At 43.0% G+C, this 26,368-nt stretch overlaps 1 protein-coding gene across 1 annotated transcript in view; it reads left to right on the top strand.

Moving 5' to 3' along the window:
- The window catches only part of LOC114545514 (spectrin beta chain, non-erythrocytic 1), a 62,600-nt gene extending 42,034 nt beyond the window's left edge, over window positions 1–20,566 (top strand). The window contains exons 20-38 of the mRNA XM_028563839.1: window positions 1,172–1,262; window positions 3,598–3,744; window positions 4,125–4,388; window positions 5,519–5,743; window positions 6,293–6,382; window positions 7,464–7,742; window positions 8,379–8,509; window positions 8,606–8,810; window positions 9,662–10,036; window positions 11,047–11,291; window positions 12,036–12,174; window positions 12,890–12,974; window positions 14,591–14,787; window positions 15,246–15,352; window positions 15,783–15,831; window positions 16,741–16,955; window positions 17,683–17,856; window positions 18,941–18,983; window positions 19,884–20,566. Coding sequence (XP_028419640.1) covers window positions 1,172–1,262; window positions 3,598–3,744; window positions 4,125–4,388; window positions 5,519–5,743; window positions 6,293–6,382; window positions 7,464–7,742; window positions 8,379–8,509; window positions 8,606–8,810; window positions 9,662–10,036; window positions 11,047–11,291; window positions 12,036–12,174; window positions 12,890–12,974; window positions 14,591–14,787; window positions 15,246–15,352; window positions 15,783–15,831; window positions 16,741–16,955; window positions 17,683–17,856; window positions 18,941–18,983; window positions 19,884–20,102 — 3,280 coding nt within the window. The 3' untranslated portion in view covers window positions 20,103–20,566. The remainder of the gene's footprint in view (window positions 1–1,171; window positions 1,263–3,597; window positions 3,745–4,124; window positions 4,389–5,518; window positions 5,744–6,292; window positions 6,383–7,463; window positions 7,743–8,378; window positions 8,510–8,605; window positions 8,811–9,661; window positions 10,037–11,046; window positions 11,292–12,035; window positions 12,175–12,889; window positions 12,975–14,590; window positions 14,788–15,245; window positions 15,353–15,782; window positions 15,832–16,740; window positions 16,956–17,682; window positions 17,857–18,940; window positions 18,984–19,883) is intronic.
- The last annotated feature ends 5,802 nt before the right edge of the window (window positions 20,567–26,368 follow it).

The raw sequence follows: 26,368 nt of genomic DNA, 5'->3' as shown, positions 1-26,368 counted from the left end.
CCCTAAGACCTCAGTCACACCAGAGACAGAGACAGAGAGACAGGTACACACCCTAAGACCTCAGTCGCACTAGAGACAGAGATACAGGTACACCCTAAGACCTCTAAGAGACCAGGTACACCCTAAGACCTCACACACTAGAGACAGAGAGACAGGTACACCCTAAGACCTCAGTCACACCAGAGACAGAGATACAGGTACACCCTAAGACCTCAGTCACACTAGAGACAGAGAGACAGGTACACCCTAAGACCTCAGTCACACTAGAGACAGAGAGACAGGTACACCCTAAGACCTCAGTCGCACTAGAGACAGAGAGACAGGTACACCCTAAGACCTCAGTCGCACTAGAGACAGAGAGACAGGTACACCCTAAGACCTCAGTCGCACTAGAGACAGAGAGACAGGTACACCCTAAGACCTCAGTCGCACTAGAGACAGAGAGACAGGTACACCCTAAGACCAGGCCGCCCAGTTTGGGGCCCGCGGGCCAAGTCTTTCTCCTCTTATTTAGGAAGTTCTGTAAAACCCTAACCGTAACACTACCAAACGCTGTACATTTGGTAGTGTTAAGGTTAGTGTTATAACCGTAACACTACCAAACGTACAGCGTTTTGCAGCTAAAAAATGACTCCATCTGAGTTTTACGGCGATGTTAAGCACAGTGCTGGTGCCCATTTAAATGTAGAACTTCAGTGTTCTTTCTCCCGCCCTCTTACTTTTTATTTTAGATTAAGAATGTTAATTTTCTATTAAATATAATACATTTCCACATAACATTTAGTTTTGGGCTCTTGGCCTTCTATCCAGATACATTTTTGGCCCTTCATATAAAAGAATTTGGGCACCTCTGCTCTAAAAAATGAATACGTAAAATAAGAGCTCATTAGCTGGACTTTGGCCCGTAATTAAAAGAGGAAATTTTGTGTGCAGCTACAGAAAAAATACAGAACATTTTCTGTTATTTAAAATTCTCTTTCAGAGAAAGCTGCTCAGTTATAAACTTCTGAAATGAAATCTAAGACTTTACTTTATATTCAAACATATCTTCTGATAGAAAAAGTGTCCGAGCACGGACACCGTTACATTGGTGAACAACGACCAACTAATGAAGCCTGCAGCCAATCAGCATCAAGTATTCTCCATGTGTTCTGTGTCCTCTGTGTTTCAGACATAAGAAGAACAGGGAGGCTGCCGTGGAGCTGCTGATGAGACTCAAGGACAACAGAGACCTGCAGAAGTTCCTGCAGGACTGCCAGGAGGTCAGACACACACACACACACACACACACACACACACACACACACACACTGAGACACACACACACACACACACACACACACACACACACACAGACACACACTGAGACACACACACACACACACACACACACACACACACACACACACACACACACACACACACACACACACACACACACACACACACACACACACAGACACACACACACACTGAGACACACACAGACACACACACACACACACACACACACACACTGAGACACACACAGACACACACACACACACACACACAGACACAGACACACACACACACACACACACACACACTGAGACACACACAGACACACACACACACACACACACACACACACACACACACACACACACACACACACACACTGAGACACACACACACACACACACTGAGACACACACAGACACACACACAGAGACACACACAGACACACACACTGAGACACACACAGACACACACAGACACACACACAGAGACACACACACACACACAGACACACACACTGAGACACACACACACACACACACACACACACATTGAGATACACACAGACACACACACACACACTGAGACACACACACACACACACACACACACCACACACACACACACACACACACACACACACACACACAGAGACACACACACACACTGCTTGTAGATGTTTTATTACAGAGTGTGTGAAGAGTATTTTATAGATGGCATTATAATCCGAATCACATCAATCACTTCCTGTAGACAAATGGCCGTTGATTTGAATGTGGAGATCTATGAAATCTGTAAACTAGTGTATATCTGTTGTCATTTTCAGTTGTAACTGTAACCTTTTAAAGATATATAGTTAAACACAGAGGTCCGACCCATCTGTGGTCTCAGATGGGTTTATATTCTGTACTGTGTTGCTAGCTAGAGGATGGATACCCGGCCGGGTTCGGACAGATATTTAGAAATGCTGTTCTGGTTCTGGTCGGGCTCGGTCACATCAGCACGATAAGGCATTGGACATTTTAAATTAAACAGCTTACTAACGTGCACTTGTTGCCCCGGTTGCGCTGATGACCTCATCTTTTGACCTTTCCGAATGTCTTCCTACAGTTGCTTCATAAAAGCTTTCACACAAACACACGTACATGTGTTTGTGAAGGAGAAAAAAATGTCTTAATGCACGTCGGACGCGGGCCGGACTCGCACAGAAACATGCGGCCCGATCCGCAGTCTATTAATGTCCAACACTTTGTTCCAGAAGCAGATCGGAAAGTTTCGAACCCATTGCTGCTGCTAATGTGTCTATATTTGTGTGTGTGTGTGTGTGTGTGTGTGTCTGTGTGTGTCTGTGTGTGTGTGTGTGTGTGTGTGTGTGTGTGTGTGTGTGTGTGTGTGTGTCTGTGTGTGTGTGTGTGTGTGTGTGTGTGTGTGTGTGTGTGTGTGTGTGTGTGTCTGTGTGTGTGTGTGTGTGTGTGTGTGTGTGTGTGTGTGTGTGTGTGTGTGTGTGTGTGTGTGTGTGTGTGTGTGTGTGTGTGTGTGTGTGTGTGTGTGTGTGTGTGTGTGTGTGTGTGTGTGTGTGTGTGTGTGTGTGTGTGTGTGTGTGTGTGTGTGTGTGTGTGTGTGTGTGTGTGTGTGTGTGTGTGTGTGTGTGTGTGTGTGTGTGTGTGTGTGTGTGTGTGTGTGTGTGTGTGTGTGTGTGTGTGTGTGTGTGTGTGTGTGTGTGTGTGTGTGTGTGTGTGTGTGTGTGTGTGTGTGTGTGTGTGTGTGTGTGTGTGTGTGTGTGTGTCTGTGTCTGTGTGTGTGTGTGTGTGTGTGTGTGTGTGTGTGTGTGTCTGTGTGTGTGTGTGTGTGTGTGTGTGTGTGTGTGTGTCTGTGTGTGTGTGTGTGTGTGTGTGTGTGTGTGTGTGTGTGTGTGTGTGTGTGTGTGTGTGTGTGTGTGTGTGTGTGTGTGTGTGTGTGTGTGTGTGTGTGTGTGTGTGTGTGTGTGTGTGTGTGTGTGTGTGTGTGTGTGTGTCTGTGTGTGTGTGTGTGTCTGTGTGTGTGTGTGTGTGTGTGTGTGTGTGTGTGTGTGTGTGTGTGTGTGTGTGTGTGTGTGTGTGTGTGTGTGTGTGTGTGTGTGTGTGTGTGTGTGTGTGTGTGTCTGTGTGTGTGTGTCTGTGTGTGTGTGTGTGTGTGTGTGTGTGTGTGTGTGTGTGTGTGTGTGTGTGTGTGTGTGTGTGTGTGTGTGTGTGTGTGTGTGTGTGTGTGTGTGTGTGTGTGTGTGTGTGTGTGTGTGTGTGTGTGTGTGTGTGTGTGTGTGTGTGTGTGTGTGTCCAGCTGTCTCTGTGGATCAACGAGAAGATGCTCACGGCTCAGGACATGACGTACGATGAGGCCAGGAACCTGCACAGCAAGTGGCTGAAGCACCAGGCCTTCATGGCCGAGCTGCAGTCCAACAAAGAGTGGCTGGACAAGATCCAGAAGGTAGGCAGCGCCCCCCACTGCTCTCCACTGTTACCGACAGATAAACACAGACCTCCGGGTACTGGAGACATTCATCTGCATGTACGGCAGAACAGAACATCTGCAGACTTTCCCTTAAAGTTAGCAGCTAGCAACGCTAGCGGTAGCTGGCTAGCTTGGTTACTTTTTTCAATACTAATTTAGTAGTAGTTTTGCAACATGTGACCCTGCAAGATTCCCAGTCTTTGCATATTATGACATTAGTCTTTAACGTTAGATGTGAGATGTCATAGTCTTCTAGTGTACAGTAGACATAAGTTTAACTAGCTAATGTTTAATTAAAGGCCTAGTAGAGACGTGCGACTGAAGCTGTTTGTCCCGGTGTGTGTTTGTGGCTGCAGGACGGCACGCTGCTGGTGTCGGAGAAGCCGGAGACGGAGGCGGTGGTGAAGGAGAAGCTGTCGGCGCTCCACGCCATGTGGGAGGAGCTGGAGTCCACCACGCAGACCAAAGCTCAGTGTCTGTTCGATGCCAACAAGGCCGAGCTGTTCACCCAAAGCTGCGCAGACCTGGACAAGTGGCTGGGAGGCCTCGAGGGTCAGATCCAGTCCGACGACTACGGGAAAGACCTGACCTCCGTCAACATCCTGCTCAAAAAACAACAGGTATCGCTGGAGGCAGGACTCGCATTCACGCAACTTATTTCTTTTTCTTATTTTTATTTCCACTTCCACCCAGTCAAAATGCTTCAATTCTTGTTGGTAGTGTTAGTCGACTAAGAAGTTTTTCAATCAAGCACAGCCCTAATCAATTCATTTCTATTTATAGTATATATATCCCTTGTGTGTCCTCAAAACTTCTATAAGAGAAATATGGGTTTCTTTTTAACCAAATTACCCAAAAAGTTAAGCACAATTGCGAGGACTTGATCACTACTTTCATTGAATTTTGGGTATTCAATTTCATATAATTTGAAAAAATGTAAATGGATTTTAAACCTGACTAAACTTTGAGATACACGTCTGTGATTATCCATCAACATAGGTTCCTCTAATGTTAGTCAAAATAATTCATCATTTCAAAATTAGGTATAATTTCCTATAAATTAAATGTATGTAATGACCATGTGTAAAACTAGTGGTAATAAGTTGGTGGTAGTGAAAAATAGACAGTAAACAGACAGAGCAGGTAAAGACCAAACTCTATTATTTAAAGGGACCCAACAATTCCAACTTTTTCACAGTAGTACTGCAGTAAAGGAGCACAATGTAGTGACTTTGTGTCTGTTTATGGTCACTTCACATCTATTTTTAGGCATATTGTGTCTCCTGGTCATTTTGCGAATGTTTTGCATCTATTTTTTAGTAATCATACATTTCTTTGTGGTCGTTTTGTGTCACTTGTGACTTAAGCAAAACTTTAAGTTAACTATTTCACAGTTTATTAATTACTTTTAGCTGAACTTATGTGCTTGCTTGCTAACTAGTTTTCACACACTTTTACATAACTGCAACATGCAGCCTAGTGTTCAGGTGTTTCAGGTTGGGACCCCTGGTGTAGGCAGTACTACTCTGATCTGGGTTTTCAAAGGAATAACAATGTGAAGGCTTGAAACCAAAGTCATCTTGACAGTTTAGTTCATGTTTGTGCAGTACTTAGTGTCACATCTGAATAGAGCAGCTGCAGTATTTGCCTGAACTGTCAGTCAGTGAAATAGAAAATGCTAATTCTCAAATTTTTCCATTGCTTTTGCACAAAGTTGCTTTTGTAATGTGGAATATGACTGTCTCTGCAGATGCTGGAGAAGCAGGTGGAGGTGCGTCAGCGTGAGGTGGTGGAGCTGCAGAGCCAGGTGAAGGCTCTGGGTCAGGAGGTCAAAGACACGGACGAGGTGGACGGGCGGAGGCAGCTGGTGGAGACAAAGTTCCAGCAGCTCCTGGAGCCGCTGCGGCGCCGCAAGGACTTCCTGGTGGAGTCGAGAGAGGTCCACCAGTTCAACCGAGACGTGGAGGACGAGATCGTACGTAGAGTTTGTCTCTGGTCAACATGTGTTTTTATTAAGAATAGAATCCATGCCTTGATTTGACTTTAGTTTATTCTCATTCTGTACAGTGAGGCCCAGAATTGTCCCAGAGCAACGTGTGAAGACATAATTTGAGCCTAAAGCTGAAAAGTAAAAATTTTTGTTTTTCAAATCTCTTGTGAAAACAAACCTTTTCTCGTGTGGACAAATTTCTTTGGTGCTTGAAATTCGTTAACACGAGTCAGATGAGGCCGATGACGAGAGTCACAAGCTGTCTTCCCTGTATTATAATTCGCCATGTGAGATGATGGATGATCTCGCAACAAGAAGGAAGCAGGAAAAGAGATTCTGCCGATTCCAGGAATATCTTAACCACGTTTCTGCGCTGTATCATCGCTGAGATATTAATAGAGACTTTGATAGTCGGGTCACGAGTCCGTCATCAGAAGGTTTAAATGACTTGCTCTGTAACTTCCTAACGAGCTGCAGCGCTGCCTTCAGGAGCACGCTGGCGTTAACGGAGGACTCTTGTGTTTTGTCTCCCAGCTGTGGGTCCAGGAGAGGATGGCTGTGGCCACGTCCACCGACCACGGACACAACCTGCAGACCGTCCAGCTGCTCATCAAGAAGAACCAGGTGAGACCACATCAGACCTTCGCTACCACAACAACACCTCGACTGATCTGAAAAATCCACTTTCACACACAGAGTTTGTCTCGGTGGTCAGAGGAAGTAAAAGAAAGTATGGCAACAGAAACACAGCGAGGGTTTTCACAGGGTTTTTAGAAAGCTTTGGTGCAAATGACGCCATACGCTGTTTTCATTCACTTCTTCAAATCATCACCCCAAAGGAAAAAAATCTGTTTAATCTTAAAAGATACAGTCCTCTTTTCCAATTTCAGGTTGAAAAAATCTAAAACTCAACTGCACCATCTAGCCAAGTGGTTCTCAAACTTTTTTCAACAATGTTCCCGCATTTGAATTGTGTTTTTGAGCCAAGTACCTTCTGACCAGCGGCAATCATTTTGGGTAGAAAAGAGGAACAATACAGCGATGTCAAAGATAGATTTACTAAACAACAGCCTTCTACCTGGAAAACATTTAAATGCCGATGGGAAAAGGCAACAACATTTTTTTAAAAACAACAACAATTTCGAAAAAGCAACAATAACTTGGAAAAACCCGGTATGGGGTACTTTTTCCCTTTATTAGATAGTGACAGTGGATAGACAGGAATGGTGGGAGAGCGATGGGGCATGACACGCAGCAAAGGGCCGCAGGTTGGACTCGAACCCGCAAACCCTGCCAAGGACTCAGCCTACATGGGGCGCACGCTCTTACTAGAGCTAGAGGCCGCCTCAAAAAAACGTAACATTTTTGATGGGGAAAAAAAGTGTATATAAAGAGGATTACAACCTTGTAAATATCTCACGTACCCCCTGCAGTCCTCCACAGTACCACTAGGGGGACACGTACCCCCATTTGAGAACCACTGATCTAGTGGACTGAAAAAGCAATAGATTTTATAATTCTAGTAACAAAAAGTAAAATTCATACGTGCAATTTAAAGAGTAAAAGATCGATGTAGCGTCTCTGTATTGATACAGTATTACATACTATACTGTATAAGATCTGTTCCCCGCCACTACAGACCAAAAATGAATAATAATAACAATGATGTGATAACTAAAGCGATAAACTGTCGTTGGTTTCTCAGACTCTGCAGAAAGAGATCCAGGGTCATCAGCCTCGCATCGACGATATCCTGGAGCGCAGTCAAAGCCTCGTGAAGGACGAGTCGCCCAACGGGGACGGGATCCGGCGGCGCCTGGCCGACCTGCGAGCGCTGTGGGGGCAGCTGATGGAGGAGGCCGAGCGCCGCCACGGCCGCCTGCAGGAGGCCCACAAAGCGCAGCAGTACTACTTTGATGCCGCCGAGGCCGAGGCCTGGATGAGCGAGCAGGAACTGTACATGATGTCAGAGGAGAAGGCCAAGGTTACTCAACTGTTTTATTCTTTAATGGCTACAAACTAGAGCTGCTCCCTCTTTGTGGATTAGTGGACTAATCGGTGGTTCTTAGATCTCTTTAGTCCATTAGTCATGTCTGATGCTGTTTTCATGCTGAATGACTTATTTCCAAGAAACGTACGAGCACATCTCTGGTAAACACAAGAATTAAAGTGGTGCTTTAACATGACTCTTAGTGGAGAAACTCAGATTTACAGATCTGTCGATTAGATCAACTAATCGATTAGTCGGTACAGTTGAATGAGTGTTAGTCCACTAAGAAGTTCTTCAATCGAGCACAGCCCTACTACAAACAACAAAACTTCACTCGTAGATTATAACGTGTGTAAATTAATTGTATTTGCACTTTGGGGGCGATCACTTAAGAAGAGGAACCACGAAAAGGGCGGAAACTGCGTCAAACCGGATGTGTGTGGATATGGCCAATACACCATCAGCATAGTAATGTTACAGTAAAGTTCCTATTTTTTACAGCCGACCCCTCCCCAGGGTTCTATCTAGGATCTATTAGACTACCATTAATCTGGAACCATTATTATATGAGAAATGTATTATTTCCTGGGTGGATGTAAATACGTTTGATGTTGTAAATGTTTCCACCAGGACGAGCTGAGCGCCGTGACCATGCAGAAGAAGCATCAGATCGTGGAGCAGGCGGTGGAGGACTACGCCGAGACGGTCCACCAGCTGTCCAAGACCAGCAGAGGACTGGTGGCTGACGGACACCCAGAGAGGTCTGTCTGTCTGTCTGTCTGTCTGTCTGTCTGTCATTATTTGAAGATTATTCACAGTGTAGATAATTGATGGACCTCTTACCTCCCCTAACCCAGTGAGCGAATCAGCATGCGGCAGTCTCAGGTGGATAAGCTGTACGCCGGCCTGAAGGACCTATCAGAGGAGAGGCAGGGCAAACTGGATGAGAGGCTCCGCCTCTTCCAGTTGAACCGGGAGGTGGACGACCTCGAGCAGTGGATCGCTGAGCGGGAGGTCGTGGCTGGGTCGCACGAGCTGGGGCAGGACTACGAACACGTAACTGTACGTATGAGAACTCTGTAACCGGCAGCCTTGAACTCGGATGCAATGTAACCCTATAGGACAATGCCCTGCAGACTCTGCCCGGTACCAACACATGGGAGTGTCTGACAACATTATGGAAAGGATCCCTATAGAGATAGACCATTTAGTTAAAAAGTAAGATCCTTGGAGCCCCGAAATCACCATCACCAAACTCCACCAGACTCCATGTAAATAATCAGGACTTTTAGCGTGTATAGAGCCAGCATATCTCCACCAGACTCCATGTAAATAATCAGGACTTTTAGCGTGTATAGAGCCAGCATATTTCCACCAGACTCCATGTAAATAATCAGGACTTTTAGCGTGTATAGAGCCAGCATATTTCCACCAGACTCCATGTAAATAATCAGGACTTTTAGCGTGTATAGAGCCAGCATATTTCCACCAGACTCCATGTAAATAATCAGGACTTTTAGCGTGTATAGAGCCAGCATATTTCCACCAGACTCCATGTAAATAATCAGGACTTTTAGCGTGTATAGAGCCAGCATATCTCCACCAGACTCCATGTAAATAATCAGGACTTTTAGCGTGTATAGAGCCAGCATATCTCCACATGTAAATGGGTGAATTAAGGGTTTATTTCAACCAAACCAGAGTGGTGATTGTTGGAACAGTGGAAAGATGAACCAAGACGGCTTTTGATAGTTTTATTTAGTTTCTGTCCACTTTGAATGAAGTGTGTTTGACGATGATAAAAGTCCTGATTATCTAAGGTCTATCTCTGTAGGGATCTTTCCATAATGTTGTCAGACACTTAGAATAATAATCTGAACCGTCAGCAGCTGACTCGTGTGTTCTGTGCTCAGATGTTGCAGGAGCGTTTCCGTGAGTTCGCCCGGGACACCGGGAACATCGGTCAGGAGCGCGTGGACAGCGTCAACCGTCTGGCGGATGAACTGATCAACTCGGGTCACGGCGACGCAGCAACGGTGGCTGAATGGAAGGATGGTCTGAACGAAGCCTGGGCTGACCTGCTGGAACTGATCGACACCCGGACGCAGATTCTCGCTGCCTCCTTCGAGCTCCACAAGTTCTACCACGATGCCAAGGAGATCCTGGGACGCATCGTGGACAAACAAAAGAAACTGCCGGAGGAAGTGGGCCGCGACCAGAACACGGTGGAGACTCTGCAGAGGATGCACAACACCTTTGAACACGACATCCAGGCCCTGGGAACACAGGTCAGTCAAACCTAACAACCTGCTTTATGGGGTCAGGTGGTTTATGGGGACACAGTGGTTTATGGGGACACAGTGGTTTATGGGGACACAGTGGGTTATGGGGACACAGTGGGTTATGGGGACACAGTGGGTTATGTGGACGCGGTGGTTTATGGGGACACACTGGTTTATGGGGACACAGTGGTTTATGGGGACACGGTGGTTTATGGGGACACACTGGTTTATGGGGACACAGTGGGTTATGTGGACGCAGTTGTTTATGGGGACACACTGGTTTATGGGGACACACTGGTTTATGGGGACACACTGGTTTATGTGGACACAGTGGTTTATGGGGACACAGTGGTTTATGGGGAATCAGTATTTTATGGGGACACAGTGGTTCATTGTGGTTTATGGGGACGCCATGGTTTATGGGGACGCAGTGGTTTATGGGGAATCATTATTTTATGGGGACACAGTGGTTTATTGTGGTTTATGGGGACGCCATGGTTTATGTGGAAGCAGTGCTTTATGGGGAATCAGTATTTTATGGGGACACAGTGGTTCATTGTGGTTTATGGGGACGCAGTGGTTTATGGGGACGCAGTAGTTTATGGGGACACAGTGGTTTATTGTGGTTTATGGGGACACAGTGGTTCATTGTGGTTTATGGGGATGCCATGGTTTATGGGGACACAGTGGTTTATTGTGGTTTATGGGGAAACTGTGGTTTATGGGGACGCAGTGGTTTATGGGGACACAGTGGTTTATTGTGGTTTATGGGGACACTGTGGTTTATAGGGACACAGTGGTTTATTGTGGTTTATTAGTGGTTTAAAGTAAAAGAAAAATGCCAATCACTACTGTGCAGACTCCACCTCCAAAATTCCAAGTTGGCAGTGCCTGTATCCATAAGATTTTGGGTTCACTTTGTACAGCGTGAGGAAGTTGAGACGCGGTGGCCGTCTTTAAGGGTTTAACTGGTATCAGGTTCAGTCCTAACTGTTGACCTTTGACCCTGTGTGCAGGTGAGGCAGCTGCAGGAGGACGCTGTGCGCCTGCAGTCGGCGTATGCCGGAGATAAAGCGGACGACATCCAGCGGAGGGAGTGTGATGTGCTGGAGGCCTGGAGGAGTCTGCTGGAGGCGTGTGACGGACGCAGGGTCCGCCTCCTCGACACCGGAGACAAGTTCAGGTTCTTCAGCATGGTCCGAGACCTGATGCTGTGGATGGAAGATGTGATCCGGCTTATCGAGGCCCAGGAGAATCCCAGGTACAGAGTCTGCCACGGTCCGCTGAACACCAACATTTCATCTGATAGAAGCAACTAATGACTAGGGCTGCAGTATATGAGGACAATATACAATAACGTTGTTGAATATCGCCATAAGCAGATATGTGTGTTAATTTCTGCTGCTTTCAGTATTCTGCTAAAATACAACACATTGCTTGTTGATTAAAATAAGGAAATCATTTCTAACATTATTTTATTCAACAAATTGAACATTAAACTGAACACAAAGGCACCTCTAAAAGGAATGAGTTACATTTTAAAGTGCCGTTTTATCATAAAAAATCTCAGCTGTCGCCTTTAAGTCCATTCCTAAAACATACTTTCATCAAAGATCCTTTCTTGATTTTATTTGAGCTTGAACCTTCCTTGAACTGAACTTTCTTTTCTAAATGTTCTACCTATTTTTACCTACGTTGTACAGGTTTTTACACGCCAGTTTTTATTTTCTTTCAATGGCTGTTCTGTTTTATTTTGCTGTTTTGTGAAAAACTTTGTAATGTGGATTTTTTGAATGTCCACAACTCAAAGATATTCAGTTTACTGTAAAATATTGAAAATATTCACATTTAACAAGATGACATCAGACAAGTTTCACTGTTCTTGCATAAAAAAATGAGTCAAACGGATTGGAGATTAATTTAATAGTTGGTAACTAATCTGTTAGTCTTTGCAGCTGTAGATAGAAGCTGTGATCAACGGTGCTGTGTGTGTTTGTGTGTTCAGAGACGTGTCGTCAGTGGAGCTGCTGATGAACAACCACCAAGGCATCAAGGCCGAGATCGATGCCCGAAACGACAGCTTCACCGCCTGCATCGAGCTGGGCAAAGCACTGCTGGCCCGGAAACACTACGCTTCACAGGAGGTGAGGACGAAATTCTTCACAGAGGACGAGCAGGGAGTCGGCAGAACAAAACTTCTGTTGGACATTTGATACAAACACCAAACCAGTGTACAGAGAAAGAAAAATTAGAGGCTAAATATCTTGTGAAAAATTCAACAACAAAGTTGTAAATAAACAAGATGTGTTTCTGAACTCATCCTTCAGATGTACAAAATGCCATTTCATTCAATATTATATAAATACATACAGTATATTAATAAATGTGCCTATAAAATACATCCTGAAATAAATATATGAGGCAATATAGTTAAATAAAAGGAAATCTTTTAAATTACTGCTTACATCTATTTATATATTTATTGACTCATTTATTTATTTCAGGATATATTTTAAAGGCACATTTATTAATTTATATATTTAAAGTTGAATAAAGTGGCTTTTATACGGGTGAAGCTCATTATTAAGGCCACATGGAATCTGGATGCAGAGTTTTTTGCAGATTTAAAGAAAATCCCAAACTCAGAATGTTAACACATCACAAGCAGAAAAGCAGTCTATTACATTCTGCAGATTTTCATTCTGGATCACCACTGAAAACTTAAAAAAAAAAAAGAAGAAAAAAATCATCTACAATCAGTTTGGGTCTAATGCTCCCTGACACACAGGTAGAACAGGTGTGTTGTTGTGGGTGTTGTACAGGAGTGTTAAACTGTTGTGTCTGTGTTTTTGTGTTCAGATTAAAGAGAAGCTGCTGCAGCTGACGGACAAGAGGAAAGAGATGATCGACAAGTGGGAGGACCGGTGGGAGTGGCTGCGACTCAGTAAGATTCACACATTCGTTAATCTGCACGAAAACATGAACACAAGCTGATCAAAGCCTCCTGTATGGTCAGAGGTCAGAGGTCACTGCAGCAAAGATTCTCTATAACTGAAGATAAGGATTTCACACTGTGCCAGTGGTACGAAACACACTTAACAACTATGTTGGGTCAGGACACTTGGGAAGACCCAATCTCCCCTAAAAATGCCTGCCGATATTAGGGAAGGATTAGTCTATATCCACAACCTTGCACTTCCACGATTGCTCCGTTTCTGCCGGAAATTCCGCCGTATGTACGTCCACATGTTCCACCAAAACCAGTTCCTTTCTGAGACTATTTAGCAGAGTCACCGTGGCTCCGTCCGGAGCTTAGCACCGCCCACGATGATTGTGATTGGTTTAAAGAAATGCCAATAAACCAGAGCAGGTTTTTCTCCCATCCAGGCATGCTGTGTAGACTAGACAGACCTTCCTCCGCAGAGCTGTGGAGGAAGATCTGGCAAAGCGAGACTAGGGAAGGCCGAAAATTTGACAGGCTTTTGAATGGGCCTTTCGGTCTTCCCAAGTGTCCTAACCCAAACTGCCAAAGTCTTTCCAAATGTCCTACTCGTGGTAGCACAAATTCTTTTCCAGGTGGCCCAACTTCACCTGCTTCCCCCGAAGGAATGCTAGGTGCTAGCAGGTCGAAACCAAGACAGGTCTAATCCATAACGACCTGTCAACCACATACTCCTAAATCTGGTGGTTAAAATGGCTATTTTTTAAGTTTTCCGATATCTTAGCCTGGTAGCCCTAAAACAATAATCCAACAACCCAAATGTCAAAAATGTGCCCAAATGGCTAACCCTAAAATACACTTTGTGACAGTTTGTCAAATCTCTAATAATCTGTGTTCACGTTCACACTCAGGAGCTGCCACTAGTCTCCTAAAAAGGCGTGGCCACGGACAAACCCACAAGACACAGTTTAGTGTATATAAAGTACATACAATAGATTTTAAAACAAGCTATTTCTGTAAGAGAGAGTAAATAAGCCTAAAAGGCTTATTCAGAGACCTCCCTTCATACAAAAGAGAAAAAAACAACTGAAACATGATAATTAAAGAGAGAAGCAGAGATAGGAAGTTACTCTGAGTGTTGGCGTCTTGCTTCTAAACCGTCTCTGCCTGCAGCCATCAGGCTGATAGCTGATTGGACGCTGCAGTGATGAGTCAGCGTTGATGAAGACTCCTCAGGCACTCGCTGCCCTTTATCTTCTGACCAATTAGGAAACGCTGCAGGTGGTTTAGTCGACTCATCAGGAAAGACAGATCACACGAAGCTTCATCCTCACGTCACATTCATCTGGCCAAAATAATCTTTAAATATTCCTTTAAAAAAACAAAAAGGTTTGAATATATTTGAAAATCTTTTTGTGTGCATTACGTTTGCTTTAAAATGTTAATTTTAACAAGTGACATGACACAGTGGGCCAACCAATGGGCAGCTGGCGTCAATTGCAGCAGTCCATAAGGAGCTCAGTCCTCCAAATCAGGGGAAAAGCTGAGGGAGTCAACGAGCTCCAGAAAAGGCTCCAGAGAAACAGAAAAGTTTAAGTGTGACTCTGTCCTCCCATCAGTCCTGGAGGTGCACCAGTTCTCCCGGGACGCCGGCGTGGCCGAGGCCTGGCTGCTGGGTCAGGAGCCCTACCTGTCCAGCCGGGAGATGGGCCAGAGCGTGGACGAGGTGGAGAAACTCATCAAACGCCACGAGGCCTTTGAGAAGTCCGCTGCCACCTGGGAGGAGCGCTTCTCCGCTCTGGAGAGGCTGACCACGGTGAGATACATTCAACAAGCTTGTCTTCAATTCAGCCACAAACCAAACTAAGCATTACCATTAAATGTGTTAATGCTTAACACAGATCTAAATGGTCGTCCGACTAGCTTTATCACATTTTTGATCTTTTCTTTCATATCTAGAACATTTTAGTTTTATTTGAACTTAAAGATGTTTTTACTTTTCATGTAAAACAGTTTATTGACGAAATGTGTCTCTCTGTCTGTCTCTCCGTCTGTCTCTCCATCTGTCTCTGTCTTTCTCTCTGTATGTCTGTCTCTCCATTGGTCTGTCTGTCTGTCCGTCTCTCTATCTGTCTCTCTCTCTGTCTGTCTCTGTCTGTCTGTCTGTCTCTCTGTATGTCTGTCTCTTCATCGGTCTGTCTGTCTGTCCGTCTCTCCATCGGTCTGTCTGTCTGTCCGTCTCTCCCTCTGTCTGTCTGTCTGTCTGTGTCTCAGCTGGAGCTGCTGGAGGTGAGAAGGCAGCAGGAGGAAGAGGAGAGGATGAGGAAGCCTCCATCTCCAGAGCCGGTTATTCTTCAGCACAAAGAGTCTCAACAGCAGAGGTGTCTTACTCCGTCACTTCCTACAGTTTGATCCCAGCAGTGGAACAAAGCAACCTTGAACAAAATATGTAATAATTATTTCAAAATGTAGCGGTGTTGCACAATAATATGGTGCATTATGTAATAATAACCAACCACAATGGTCTCATCTCTACTGGCTTTAAAAGGCATTTAAAGAACAAATCAAAAGGTAATAAATAAATTTCACCATAATATATTTTAATATCTAGTCTTAACTTACACACAACATACATGGTGGACACTCTGAATATAATTTATGTAATGCACCATAATATTACATTGTCGTTAAAAAAGTGCTATCCCTGCATTATGTAATAATGCATATTGCGTTCAGGATATTCCATGATGTGGTTGTGTTGTAAGATAATGTCGCCGGTCAGTAAGCAGCTGTGTTTCTGTGTCTCTGCAGCGGAGTCATCATTCAGAACGGACTCCCGTCAGACCAGGACTTTCCTCGGGTCAGTACTTTGTTTACCTTCAACACTGATTGGACAACCACGTGTCCTTTATTAAAGGTGCCGTAGGTAGGATTGGGAAGATCCAGGACTTAGCCAAAAAATTTGAATATCGACAACTTCTCAGTAGAAAGTTAGTGTTATAAAGCTTACCTACTGCATCTTTAACGAATCAACACGTTCAACGTGTCTGTTAAAGTTAACTAGTCTTACTTTGCCAGACCTTCTTGCACAGAACTGTGGAGGAAGGTCTGACGAGTCCACACAGCATCCCTAGATGGGAATGTGCTCTGGTTTATTGGCATTTCTTTAAACCAGTCACAATCATCTTGGGCGGTGCTAAGCTTTAAATGTCATTCATACGTCAGAGACAAACGTTCTCAAAGTATGAGAAATTTTACAAATCTTAAACCCTGAAGAACTAACCTTCTTTCTTTTTTGAGCTTCGATGTGCAGAAAGAGCTTTTATATCTGTCGAGTACGAGAGACATTACATCTTTTATGTCTGTAGAGGACGAGAGACATTACATCTGTTATATCTGTAGAATACGAGAGACATTACATCTGTTATATCTGTAGAATACGAGAGACATTACATCTGTTATATCTGTAGAATACGAGAGACATTACATCTGTTATATCTGTAGAATACGAGAGACATTACATCTGTTATATCTGTAGAATACGAGAGACATTACATCTGTTATATCTGTAGAATACGAGAGACATTACATCTGTTATATCTGTAGAATACGAGAGACATTACATCTGTTATATCTGTAGAATACGAGAGACATTACATCTGTTATATCTCAGGGTAACAGTCTCAGAAATGAAATGCATTAAAACTTGTGATCTGAAGGAAATGAGGTGATTTAGCGTAATAACTGTCCCTTTGGTGTCTCTGCTCAGGATGGCGTGGACGGAGGAGATCTGGTGAACGGTGTCGGCGATCGGAGCTCCAAGGAGCCGAGCCCCGGTGCGTCCCCGACCTCCGGCAGGAAGAGTAAGACCAGCCTGTCATCCACGTTGCCTTCCAAGAACCAGGACAGCTCGCCGTCGCAGCTGGAGGGACTCCTGCACCGCAAACACGAGTGGGAGGGACACAACAAGAAGGCGTCCAACAGGTGAACGATCCTCTCGCTCCTCTGTTCACCGCTCAACTCGTAGTGTCAAATCATAACAGACGTTATCGCAGGACACTTTACAGAAGGGATGCTGCTAACTACCGATTATTATCACAAAATGACTCAAACTGAGTAATGGATTATCAAAATAGTTGGAGATGAATTTAAGTTAACTAATCCATAAGTCTTTGCAGCTCTTCACGTTATGTAAGATTTTAAGTAAATATGTAAGGAGGGAAAGAAAGAAGAAATAAAGTACTTAGGGAAGGAAAGATGGATGAAAGTAAGGCGGCAAGGATGGAAAGAAAAGGTAAGGAAGGAAATTAAAGGAAGAATAAATAAGGAGGAATGGAAAAGGGAAGGAAGGAAAGAAAGATGTACGTAGGGAAGGAGGAAGGAAAGATGAAAGGAAGGAAGGATTGGAGGAGTGTCCTGTCCCAGACGAGAGAAGAAACTAGAACATATTCACATTTAACATGCTGACATCACACAAGTTTACCTGTTTTATCATCAAAAATGACTCAAACTGATTAATGGATTATCAGAATAGTTGGAGGTTAAATTAATAGTTGATGACTAATCCATTCATCTTTGCAACTCTATTAATAATAACAGAAGTAGTAAAAGTGGGCATTGAGCAGGACCACAGTCTCAGACTCTGAGGGAGTTAGTAACATGCATTAATAGAATCCAAAGTAACGGGACAGTGCTGCTCTGTGATTGGCAGGTCGTGGCACAACGTGTACTGCGTCATCAACAACCAGGAGATGGGTTTCTATAAAGACGGCAAGGCGGCTGCGGCGGGCGTGCCGTACCACGGCGAGGTTCCCATCGGCCTGAAGGACGCCACGTGTGACGTGGCCTCAGAGTACAAGAAGAAGAAACACGTCTTCAAGCTCCGGTAACAAGCCTCTCCTTTTGATTCTAGTTTCCCTCTAACGCTCAGGTCGTTGGTGTTTGTTTTAAACGTCTGAAATATTGGATATTCTTGACAAAATCAGGCCGCCAACTAAAGATTAATTTCATTATCGATTAATCTGCAGATTATTTTCAGGATTATTCCATGTCCAAGATGATGTCTTTAAATGTCTTGTTTTGTCTAAAACTCAAAGACATTAAGTTATGTAAAACAGAAAGAAAAGGTCTAAATCTACAGGGCTTAAAGTATTCCGGCACCGTGCCAGATCTCCGGTGTGCGGCCATGAGGAATTTTTTTTAAATTATTATTTATTAAAATTTATCCAGATCTTTTTACTTCTTAAAAAATCTTTTATTCTTTTATTATTGTGTAATGTAAGAATGCCTTTAACTGTTTTGCCAGTTAAATTAACTTAATGAGTGCATATTGAAACACTGTACCGCTACTCAGCTTTGGCCGCGACTCAGGAAGACTTGGAGTTCAGCTTAGAACAAAGAACGGCTCTGAAGTCATTCTTAAAAAAGGAAGATGTGTTGGGAGTTTAAAGTTTAATCTATCAGCTAGCGTTGCTCTGATTCGTTGAATTAGTCAACATGATTGAAATTTCATATTGATATTTCATATTGTTGCGCTATCCTATTGGTGCAGAGAGAATTTGAAAGACAACCGTTTATCCCGCCCCTCAGATTGAGCCCTGCCAATGAGGAGTTCCCAGACCCAACATCTGGTTGTGGGGCTGGCTTGTCAGGTTAAACTTTTGGTGAATTTAGGAAAAAAATACTACAGACACCAAAAGACGAAATGTTTCTTTTCAGTAGTCTGAAAGAAGACATGTTAGGGAAGATGAAATCTGTAGTATAGCCTGAAGTGTCTCCCCTAAAGGGCCATCTCTCTCAGGTCATCAGCAGATCACAGATCTCAGACTGTAGTTTAACTTTGTGGAAATAGAAAGTTAATAAAAGTGATTATCGTGCTGTCGGAGCGGCTGATGTTCGGCTGTCCGTGTGAACAGGAAACTGACGGTGTGACGGACACATCGCTGACTTTCTCCCTCTCTTTGTTTCAGAGTCTCTGATGGAAACGAGTATCTGTTCCAAGCCAAAGATGAAGTAAGTTTGATTCTTTTTCTTCTTTCACTGAAATTTTATATTGTAAGATTTCTGTAAATGTTTGTGTTTGGACGTCTTCTCAAACCTGTCAGCAGAGGGCAAGAATACTCTGAAGTACCCTCTTTACTGATGTAGTAATACATCAAGAGACCTGTTTTCTCAGCCAGGGACCCCTACCACATATATTGTATAAAATTAAGTTCTATATTAAACTGGGGCTACGTGTAGAGCAGCCTAACACATACCTTCTCATGGTGCATAAAATACGATGCTTTTAAAATAAGTTGTTGGCATATTCATATATTTATACATATTTTTGTAGCTTTTTTTTAATTAAAATTCTTTTAAAGGTCGCTTTTTGTGGTTTTTTTTTTTTTTTTTCGAGGCTATTTTGAAATAAGTTGTTGTTGGTTTGTTCTTTTATGTGAAACTTTGTGCTAAAAGATAAAAAAAAATATATATATATATAGTAGCAGGGAAAGGAAAAACTCGAGTGAAGTACAAGTACATCAGAACTGTAAAAAGTGCTGAGTTCCTGTCAGTTCTCAGGAGGTGAGTTGGCGCTTTTTTCAAAAATAAATTCTTAAGTTTTTGTCGCATTATTTTGTCTCATTTTTAGTGTGACAGTTTTTTTCAGACTTCTTTTTATGTGTTTTTATTGCTTTCCCCCCCCAAGTTTTGTCTCTTTCTTGGAAGTTTTTCTTGCTCTTTTTTTACATTTCTTTTGTTTTTGTTTTGATGATGTTTTTGGGCCCTTTTTTTCCTGAAGTTTATATTGCTTCTTTCAGATTTTTTTTTGTTGCTGTTTCATGTTTTTTTGAGTTCTTGGTGTACCTCAGGACTGTAGAAAGTGCAGTAGTTCCTGCCAGTTGTCAATGAGTTGTGTGTCGCCCCCTGCAGGACGAGATGAGCACCTGGATCCAGGCCATCCTGAACGCCAGCGCCGACGGCTGCGACGCGCCGCCAGGCAGCATCCCCGGCACGCCGGCATCTGGGCGCGCTCAGACGCTGCCGGCCGCCGTCACGCTCACTACGGAGTCGAGTCCCGGCAAGAGAGAGAAGGACAAAGAGAAGGACAAGGAGAAACGCTTCAGTCTGTTCAGCAAGAAGAAACAGTAGAAAACACAATGAGCGCTTTGGTGGAACTGACTCAGACGAATCCGGACGCACGCTCTGACGCAGGAAACGTTTAGCTTCTCATTACCTGCAGTGGTGGAAGTACATTCACTCCAGTACACAGGTTGAGGTACTTGTACTGTTTTTGAAAGAAAGAGAGAAAGATGGAAATACAGGCAGACAGACAGAAATAAAGAAAGTTGAGTGACGGTTTAACTTTTTTGATTAGACCATTAAACACATTACTGTTTTTAAAAGAAAGAGACGGAAAACAGAGAATGAAAGAAAGAAAGTTGATTGATGGCACTCTGGTTTTAAATGTTTGTTTTTCTAATGATCCCTCCCCTGTTGAAATGTACGCGCTGCACAAGTGTGAACAGTGTACTACACACAGCGGTGGAATGTAACTAAGTACATTTACTCCAGTACTGTACTTCAGTCCAAATGTTGAGGTACTTGTACTTTACTTGAGTCTTTTCTTTTCATGCCACTTTCTACTTCTACTCCGCTACATTTCAGACAGAATTATTGTACTTTTTACTCGACTACATTCCTCTGACAGCTTTACTTACTTACTTTACAACATTTTCACTGCAGGACGTTTACTTGTAACAGAGTATTTGAACAGTGTGGTATTAGTGCTTTTACTGCAGTAAAGGATGTGAATACTTCTTCCACCACTGGAGAACCGGAAGCTGTTTCAGAGCTTGAGTCCAGATTTGAGCTGCTGTTTTCAGCTTCGCGAAGGTCTTTTTCCAGAAGAAAAAAAAGCTGCTGAATCATCTCTGATGCTGCACGTTAAAGTAGCAGTATTACCAAACCGCTCTAAGCAGGTAAATGCATCGCTCACCGGGCTCCGAAAAGACCTTCGTAAAGTTTGACTCTGTAAACTTCATCAGCCCTCCGACATGTCCTGTTCAGAGCTGCAACTCTGACGGTTATATCCTGGATTAATGGATTTGTTGTCTATGAGCGTGCTGTTAGAGGACTTTCATTCAAAATGATTGAATCCTTTAAACAGGAAACAAAACAAGCCAAGCTATGACATCACTCCTGATCAGCCAATGACGGAGGTTGACAGCTGAGCAGTTTCACCAAAAGTGCGACGTCGGGTTGTTGTTGTTTATTCTCAATGCAGTTTTGGTTTCTTCTGTTGTTGTTTTTTTTATATTTCTGGTTTGATTTTCTTTACGTGGTTGTCCGGCCGGGTGAGAAAAAGGGCGACACTGTGCCTGAGAGCGAGAGCGGCGGTTTGGTTCTGGCGTTTTGAAGAAACAGTGGTTCATCATCAACGAACTGACGGGCAAAAAGAGCAAGAGTGGCGGCGGTTTCTGTTTATATGCCGTGTTGTAACTGCTTGGGTTTAGACTAGGGCTGCACGATATGAGGAAAACTACCTGCTACTTATAAATAACTACTTACTTGCGATAAATAAACAGATTCTGATTCATTCATAAAGTGTCCCCAGTTCTGCTGCTTTCATTATTCTGCTAAAATACAACAAACTGCTTGTTGGATTTAAAACAAATGAAAGGAAATCATTTCTAACGTTCTTTTACTGAACAAATTAAACATTGGGCTGAATATAAAAGGCAGCACAAAAAAAGAATGACATTACATTATTACGTTACATTTTAAAGTGCAGTTTTCTGCTGATATTTTCTTTCAACTAACACAAAAAATGGGAGTGTCTTTCACGATATGTTGCACCCTTTTGCGGTGTGTTTGTAAAAAAAAAAACATATTGTGCAACCCTAGTTTAGACTTTGAGATGTAACTGCTTTTGTGCTGACATTCGTCAACAACAAACAGCTGATAAATCACAGCACTGTAACGGTGTGTATATCTCCAGTTTGCCGACGATAAACCGCTGTTTCTTTACGTCTGTCACCGCCTCTCTTGCTCTGTTTTGGTGACGTCTGCAGGGACCACACACTAACTTTGTTTGATCTAGATTATTCTTAAACTTTTTGTTATTTTTGTACTTTTTATTTTTACTTTTTGTTGTTGAACTTATCAAGTTATTTCCTCAATTTTGTGAGGGTGTCTTCATAGACAACCTGCACTCTTCCTCTGCCGTTGAGAAATTGGACCAATTGTGCATTTTGTTTTGTTATTATTTTTTACTTTACGTTCTCTGCCACTCTGCAAAACATTTTACTTTTTGTCCTGAGAATAGCCGGTCACCTCGGCGGAGGTGTGTGATGTAGAAATATCCACTCACTTGCATGCTTCTTCGTCAGGCTCCGAGCACCGCCTGAAACACTAAAAACCCTCTTTTTTTTTTTTTTTTTTTCTTTAGTTCACTATGTTTCAGATAAAGCAGATGAATATGTATAGTGGTCCGGATATCATAGGATAATTCGTAATTCATTTGTAATTAGAAAATGAAAAACATGTATATTTGTTTTTTGTTTTGAGCGGAAAAAAAACGTTTCTGGTGTCAGAATCATAATAATAAAAATCAATCAGAAACGGACAGTTTTTTTAGTTTTTGGCAATTCTTTTCATCGTTATTTTTTTGGTATCAGAAGAATGAAAAAGTACATGTACAACTCGTTATATCGTTTGAATCCAAAAACGGATGTTACGTGGGTTTTGTTTAGAAAGGAAAAGCTAGAAAACCAAATTCAAAAAGCAGTTTAATTTTGTTTTTTGCAAAGAATTTTGAAGAAAGACATGAAAAAATCATGACAGGTAACTGAGAGGTAAACCTGTTTTTGACTTTGAAACAAAGAACAGATATACAGTGTTCTTATTTCATAATTACAAATAAACCAGGTATGATCCAGTGATAGCGGACCATTGATGAACACTTTAAAGCGTCAATGTTAACGGTATAGACGTACATCGTGTACTGCAGACAGGAGGAGAGAAATGAAGGTTGCTTGCTTATCGTCAGCTCTTCGCGCTGCGTTCAGATTTTCTGCTCTTTGATACTCGTGTTGCTCTCCGTCGCTGTATATCTATCGTACTGAACGTGTATGGAAGTTAACGCCATCTTACTGCACAATCACAACTTCATCTATATGAATGAAGAAGAAGCTGTTTGAGGCTGAATATTTAAACAGAAGTTAGACCATAAAGGCTTTACTCATGTATGAAACTGCACCTGTAGACTTTAAAGCTCTCTCTCTCACTCTCTCTCTTTTTCTGTCAAATATGTGCGATGTCATTAAAGCTTTTAAACTTTACACTTCCTGTTGTATCCTCTTTCTTTTGAAACTGCAACTACATCACATTTAATCATTAACTAAAACCTGACACTGCTCTTTGAGTCATTTCCAAATGTGTTCATGGTTTTACTGCCAGTACTTTCCTAGTGATTGTGTTTAAGATCACATGATGCTGCAGCGCCGACTTTTACCAACGTTAACTCACAGCTGCAGACCGTCCTGCGGCGTTCCCTTAACTCTCAGAGCCAACAGAGATATGTAGGAGTCCTGTAATGGTCTTGGCTAAGCACCGGATGCAGCGATGGTGGCTCTAAATAGTCTCTGGAAGGGACATATAGTTTTGGTGGAACATTTGCACCTTGCAGTATTCGTCCACATTAAATCCCACCAATCGCTCCAAAAATTCAATTCAATTTAAATTCAATTCAATTTTATTTATAGTATCAAATCATAACAAGAGTTATCTCGAGACACTTTACAGATAGAGTAGGTCTAGACCACACTCTATAATTTACAAAGCCCCAACAATTCCAACAATTACAGTAATTCCCTCAAGAGCAAGCAGTGCGACAGTGGCGAGGAAAAACTCCCTCTTGGGAAGAAACCTCGGACAGACCCAGGCTCTTGGTAGGCGGTGTCTGACGGGCCGGTTGGGGGTGTGATGAACAGTGGCGATAATAGTCACATTAATAATGGAACAGTGACTGGATGTAGCAGGAAGCTGCAGGGTTCAGCAGGAAGCAGCAGGAAGCAGCAGCGTTCAGCAGGAAGCAGCAGGGTTCAGCAGGAAGCTGCAGGGTTCAGCAGGAAGCAGCATGACATTGCAGGGCACCGCTGAACTCGGCAGGGAGTGCAGCAGGACCACGGCGACAGCTGGAACCAGGATCTTGGTGCCAACGTTCTCCAAGGAAATACGCTGGGGGAAAAAACATAAGGACTCCGGGGAGTAAACTCCCCAGAAGCTAGGATTAGTAACAAGCATTTCTGGGACTGGATACACACAAATAGTAATAGTAAAAGTAATAGAAAGGGAGAGGAGAGAGCAGCTCAGTGTGTCAAAGGAAGGAAGGAAGTCCCCCGGCAGTCTAGAACTATAACAGCGTAACTATAACAGCGTAACTAAGAGAGACAGGTCATAAGGAGAGGTAGCTTTTTCAGGCTTAGAACTCTCCCCCTGCCCGATCGGGCTTGGCTGGCCTGCCTCCCTCTACTTTGTTATGTATTATTAATCTAACAATTATGAAGAGAAGCAGGTGGGCCAGTTAGGTGGACACTGCAACTCCTCACTCCCTAACTATAAGCTTTATCAAATAGAAGAGTTTTAAGTTCATTCTTGAAAGCGATTACAGTTTCTGCCCCCCGAACCCAGATCGGGAGCTGGTTCCATAGGAGAGGAGCCTGGTAGCTGAAGGCTCTGGCTCCCATTCTACTTTTAGAGACTCTAGGTACCACCAGTAACTCTGCATTCTGGGAGCGCAGTGCTCTAGTGGGACAATAGGGTATTAGGAGCTCTTCTAGATATGATGGTGCTAGACCATTTAGAGCTTTGTAGGTCAAGAGAAGGCTTTTAAACTCAATCCTGGATTTAACAGGAAGCCAGTGCAGAGAAGCTAATACAGGAGAAATATGATCTCTTTTCTTAGTTCTTGTGAGAACACGCGCTGCAGCATTCTGGATCAGCTGGAGAGTCTTAAAGGACTTATTTGAGCAACCTGACAGTAGGAAATTACAATAGTCCAGCCTGGACGTAACAAATGCATGGACTAGTTTTTCAGCGTCGTTTTGAGACAGGATGTTCCTAATTTTGGCAATGTTACGAAGATGAAAAAAGGCTGTTCTTGAGGTTTGTTTTAGATTGGCATTAAAGCAGGGGTCGGCAACCTTTTTGATATGAAGTGCCCTTTTCAAAATTTCTTGTTTATTAGTGTGCCATGTTAACATAAATGTTTTTATGACATCACTTCAAAATGTAATATCCAGGGAATCTGTAATAATCAGGACCTTGTAATTATTATTATTATTGTATATTATTATTATGGAAACATGGTTTTAGTATGCAGTCCTGATTGGTGGAAAATGGGCTGACAAAAATATCACTGTCAAAGAGCCTGAAGCGAAAAGTTGTGGAAAAGCCCAGCTTTAATGACGAATGGACTGATAAGCAGGTCCTGTATGCCTCATTTTCAATGAAACGATGCTGTGGCAGAATAATAATAACACAACCAGCATCATTATCAAGAATGAAGAACACAACATAACGATTGTGTCATTCACGTGCATATTAAGTAGCCACATGTATTTGTTTTGGTCTAATAATGCATCCATATTTACCGCTCCAGCGGAGAGGATGGTTTCTTCAGACAGCTTAAGTTTATAAGAATTTGTCCACATTTCAAGATTCCCTGCAAACTAAGAAAAATAGACTACAAACCGACAGCTTTTCTTTTAGCTTGTTTTGTAAAAATTAGCTATTTGCAGAGTAGAGCTGTGTTTGCGTAAAACAGCGCGGTGGACTAGAGTGGACTGAGCAGACAGAGCAGATTGAAATATCGCTTTCTACATGTTGATGCCGGTCTACTGAGGTGAGTGCACTGATAAGTATTGGCTTTTAACTCACAAAGGTTTTAATGTAGCCTCCTTACAGTAACGAGACCAGCGTTAGTTCATCTGCCCCAGCGGCCGTTGGTAATCCTCTCTGTATTGTTCCCAGTCAGAGATATGAGTCAATCAAACTACCGTAAATAACAGGTCGCGCACAGGCGCCGATTTATGTTTTCCTCCGTGGGTGCTCACACGCGCACACAGTTTAAATAAAGAAAGTAGTCAACAATGTTTGCATTTCAGAACCTTAGGAAATGGACAGCGGCCGACACGAACACACACGCCGTAAAGTAAGCTAGCTTTCAACTCAGGACAGCCCACGAACACAGATAGGACTGGAGATGAGAAGTTTAATCAGCTTCGTGGGAAATTATAAATCAATGCCACCGACATGACCAATCACACTATGATAGACGCTCCACTTAGCACCACCTGAAATGTTTAATATTAAATTAATATAAAAATGAACTGGCAGTCTGGCACATGTGGGTG

Source organism: Perca flavescens, chromosome 2 (genome assembly GCF_004354835.1).
Source record: "Perca flavescens isolate YP-PL-M2 chromosome 2, PFLA_1.0, whole genome shotgun sequence".
NCBI classification, from domain to species: Eukaryota; Metazoa; Chordata; class Actinopteri; order Perciformes; family Percidae; genus Perca; species Perca flavescens.
The sequence above is the reverse complement of the archived record's forward strand: the minus strand, read 5'-3'. Positions and strand labels throughout refer to the sequence as shown.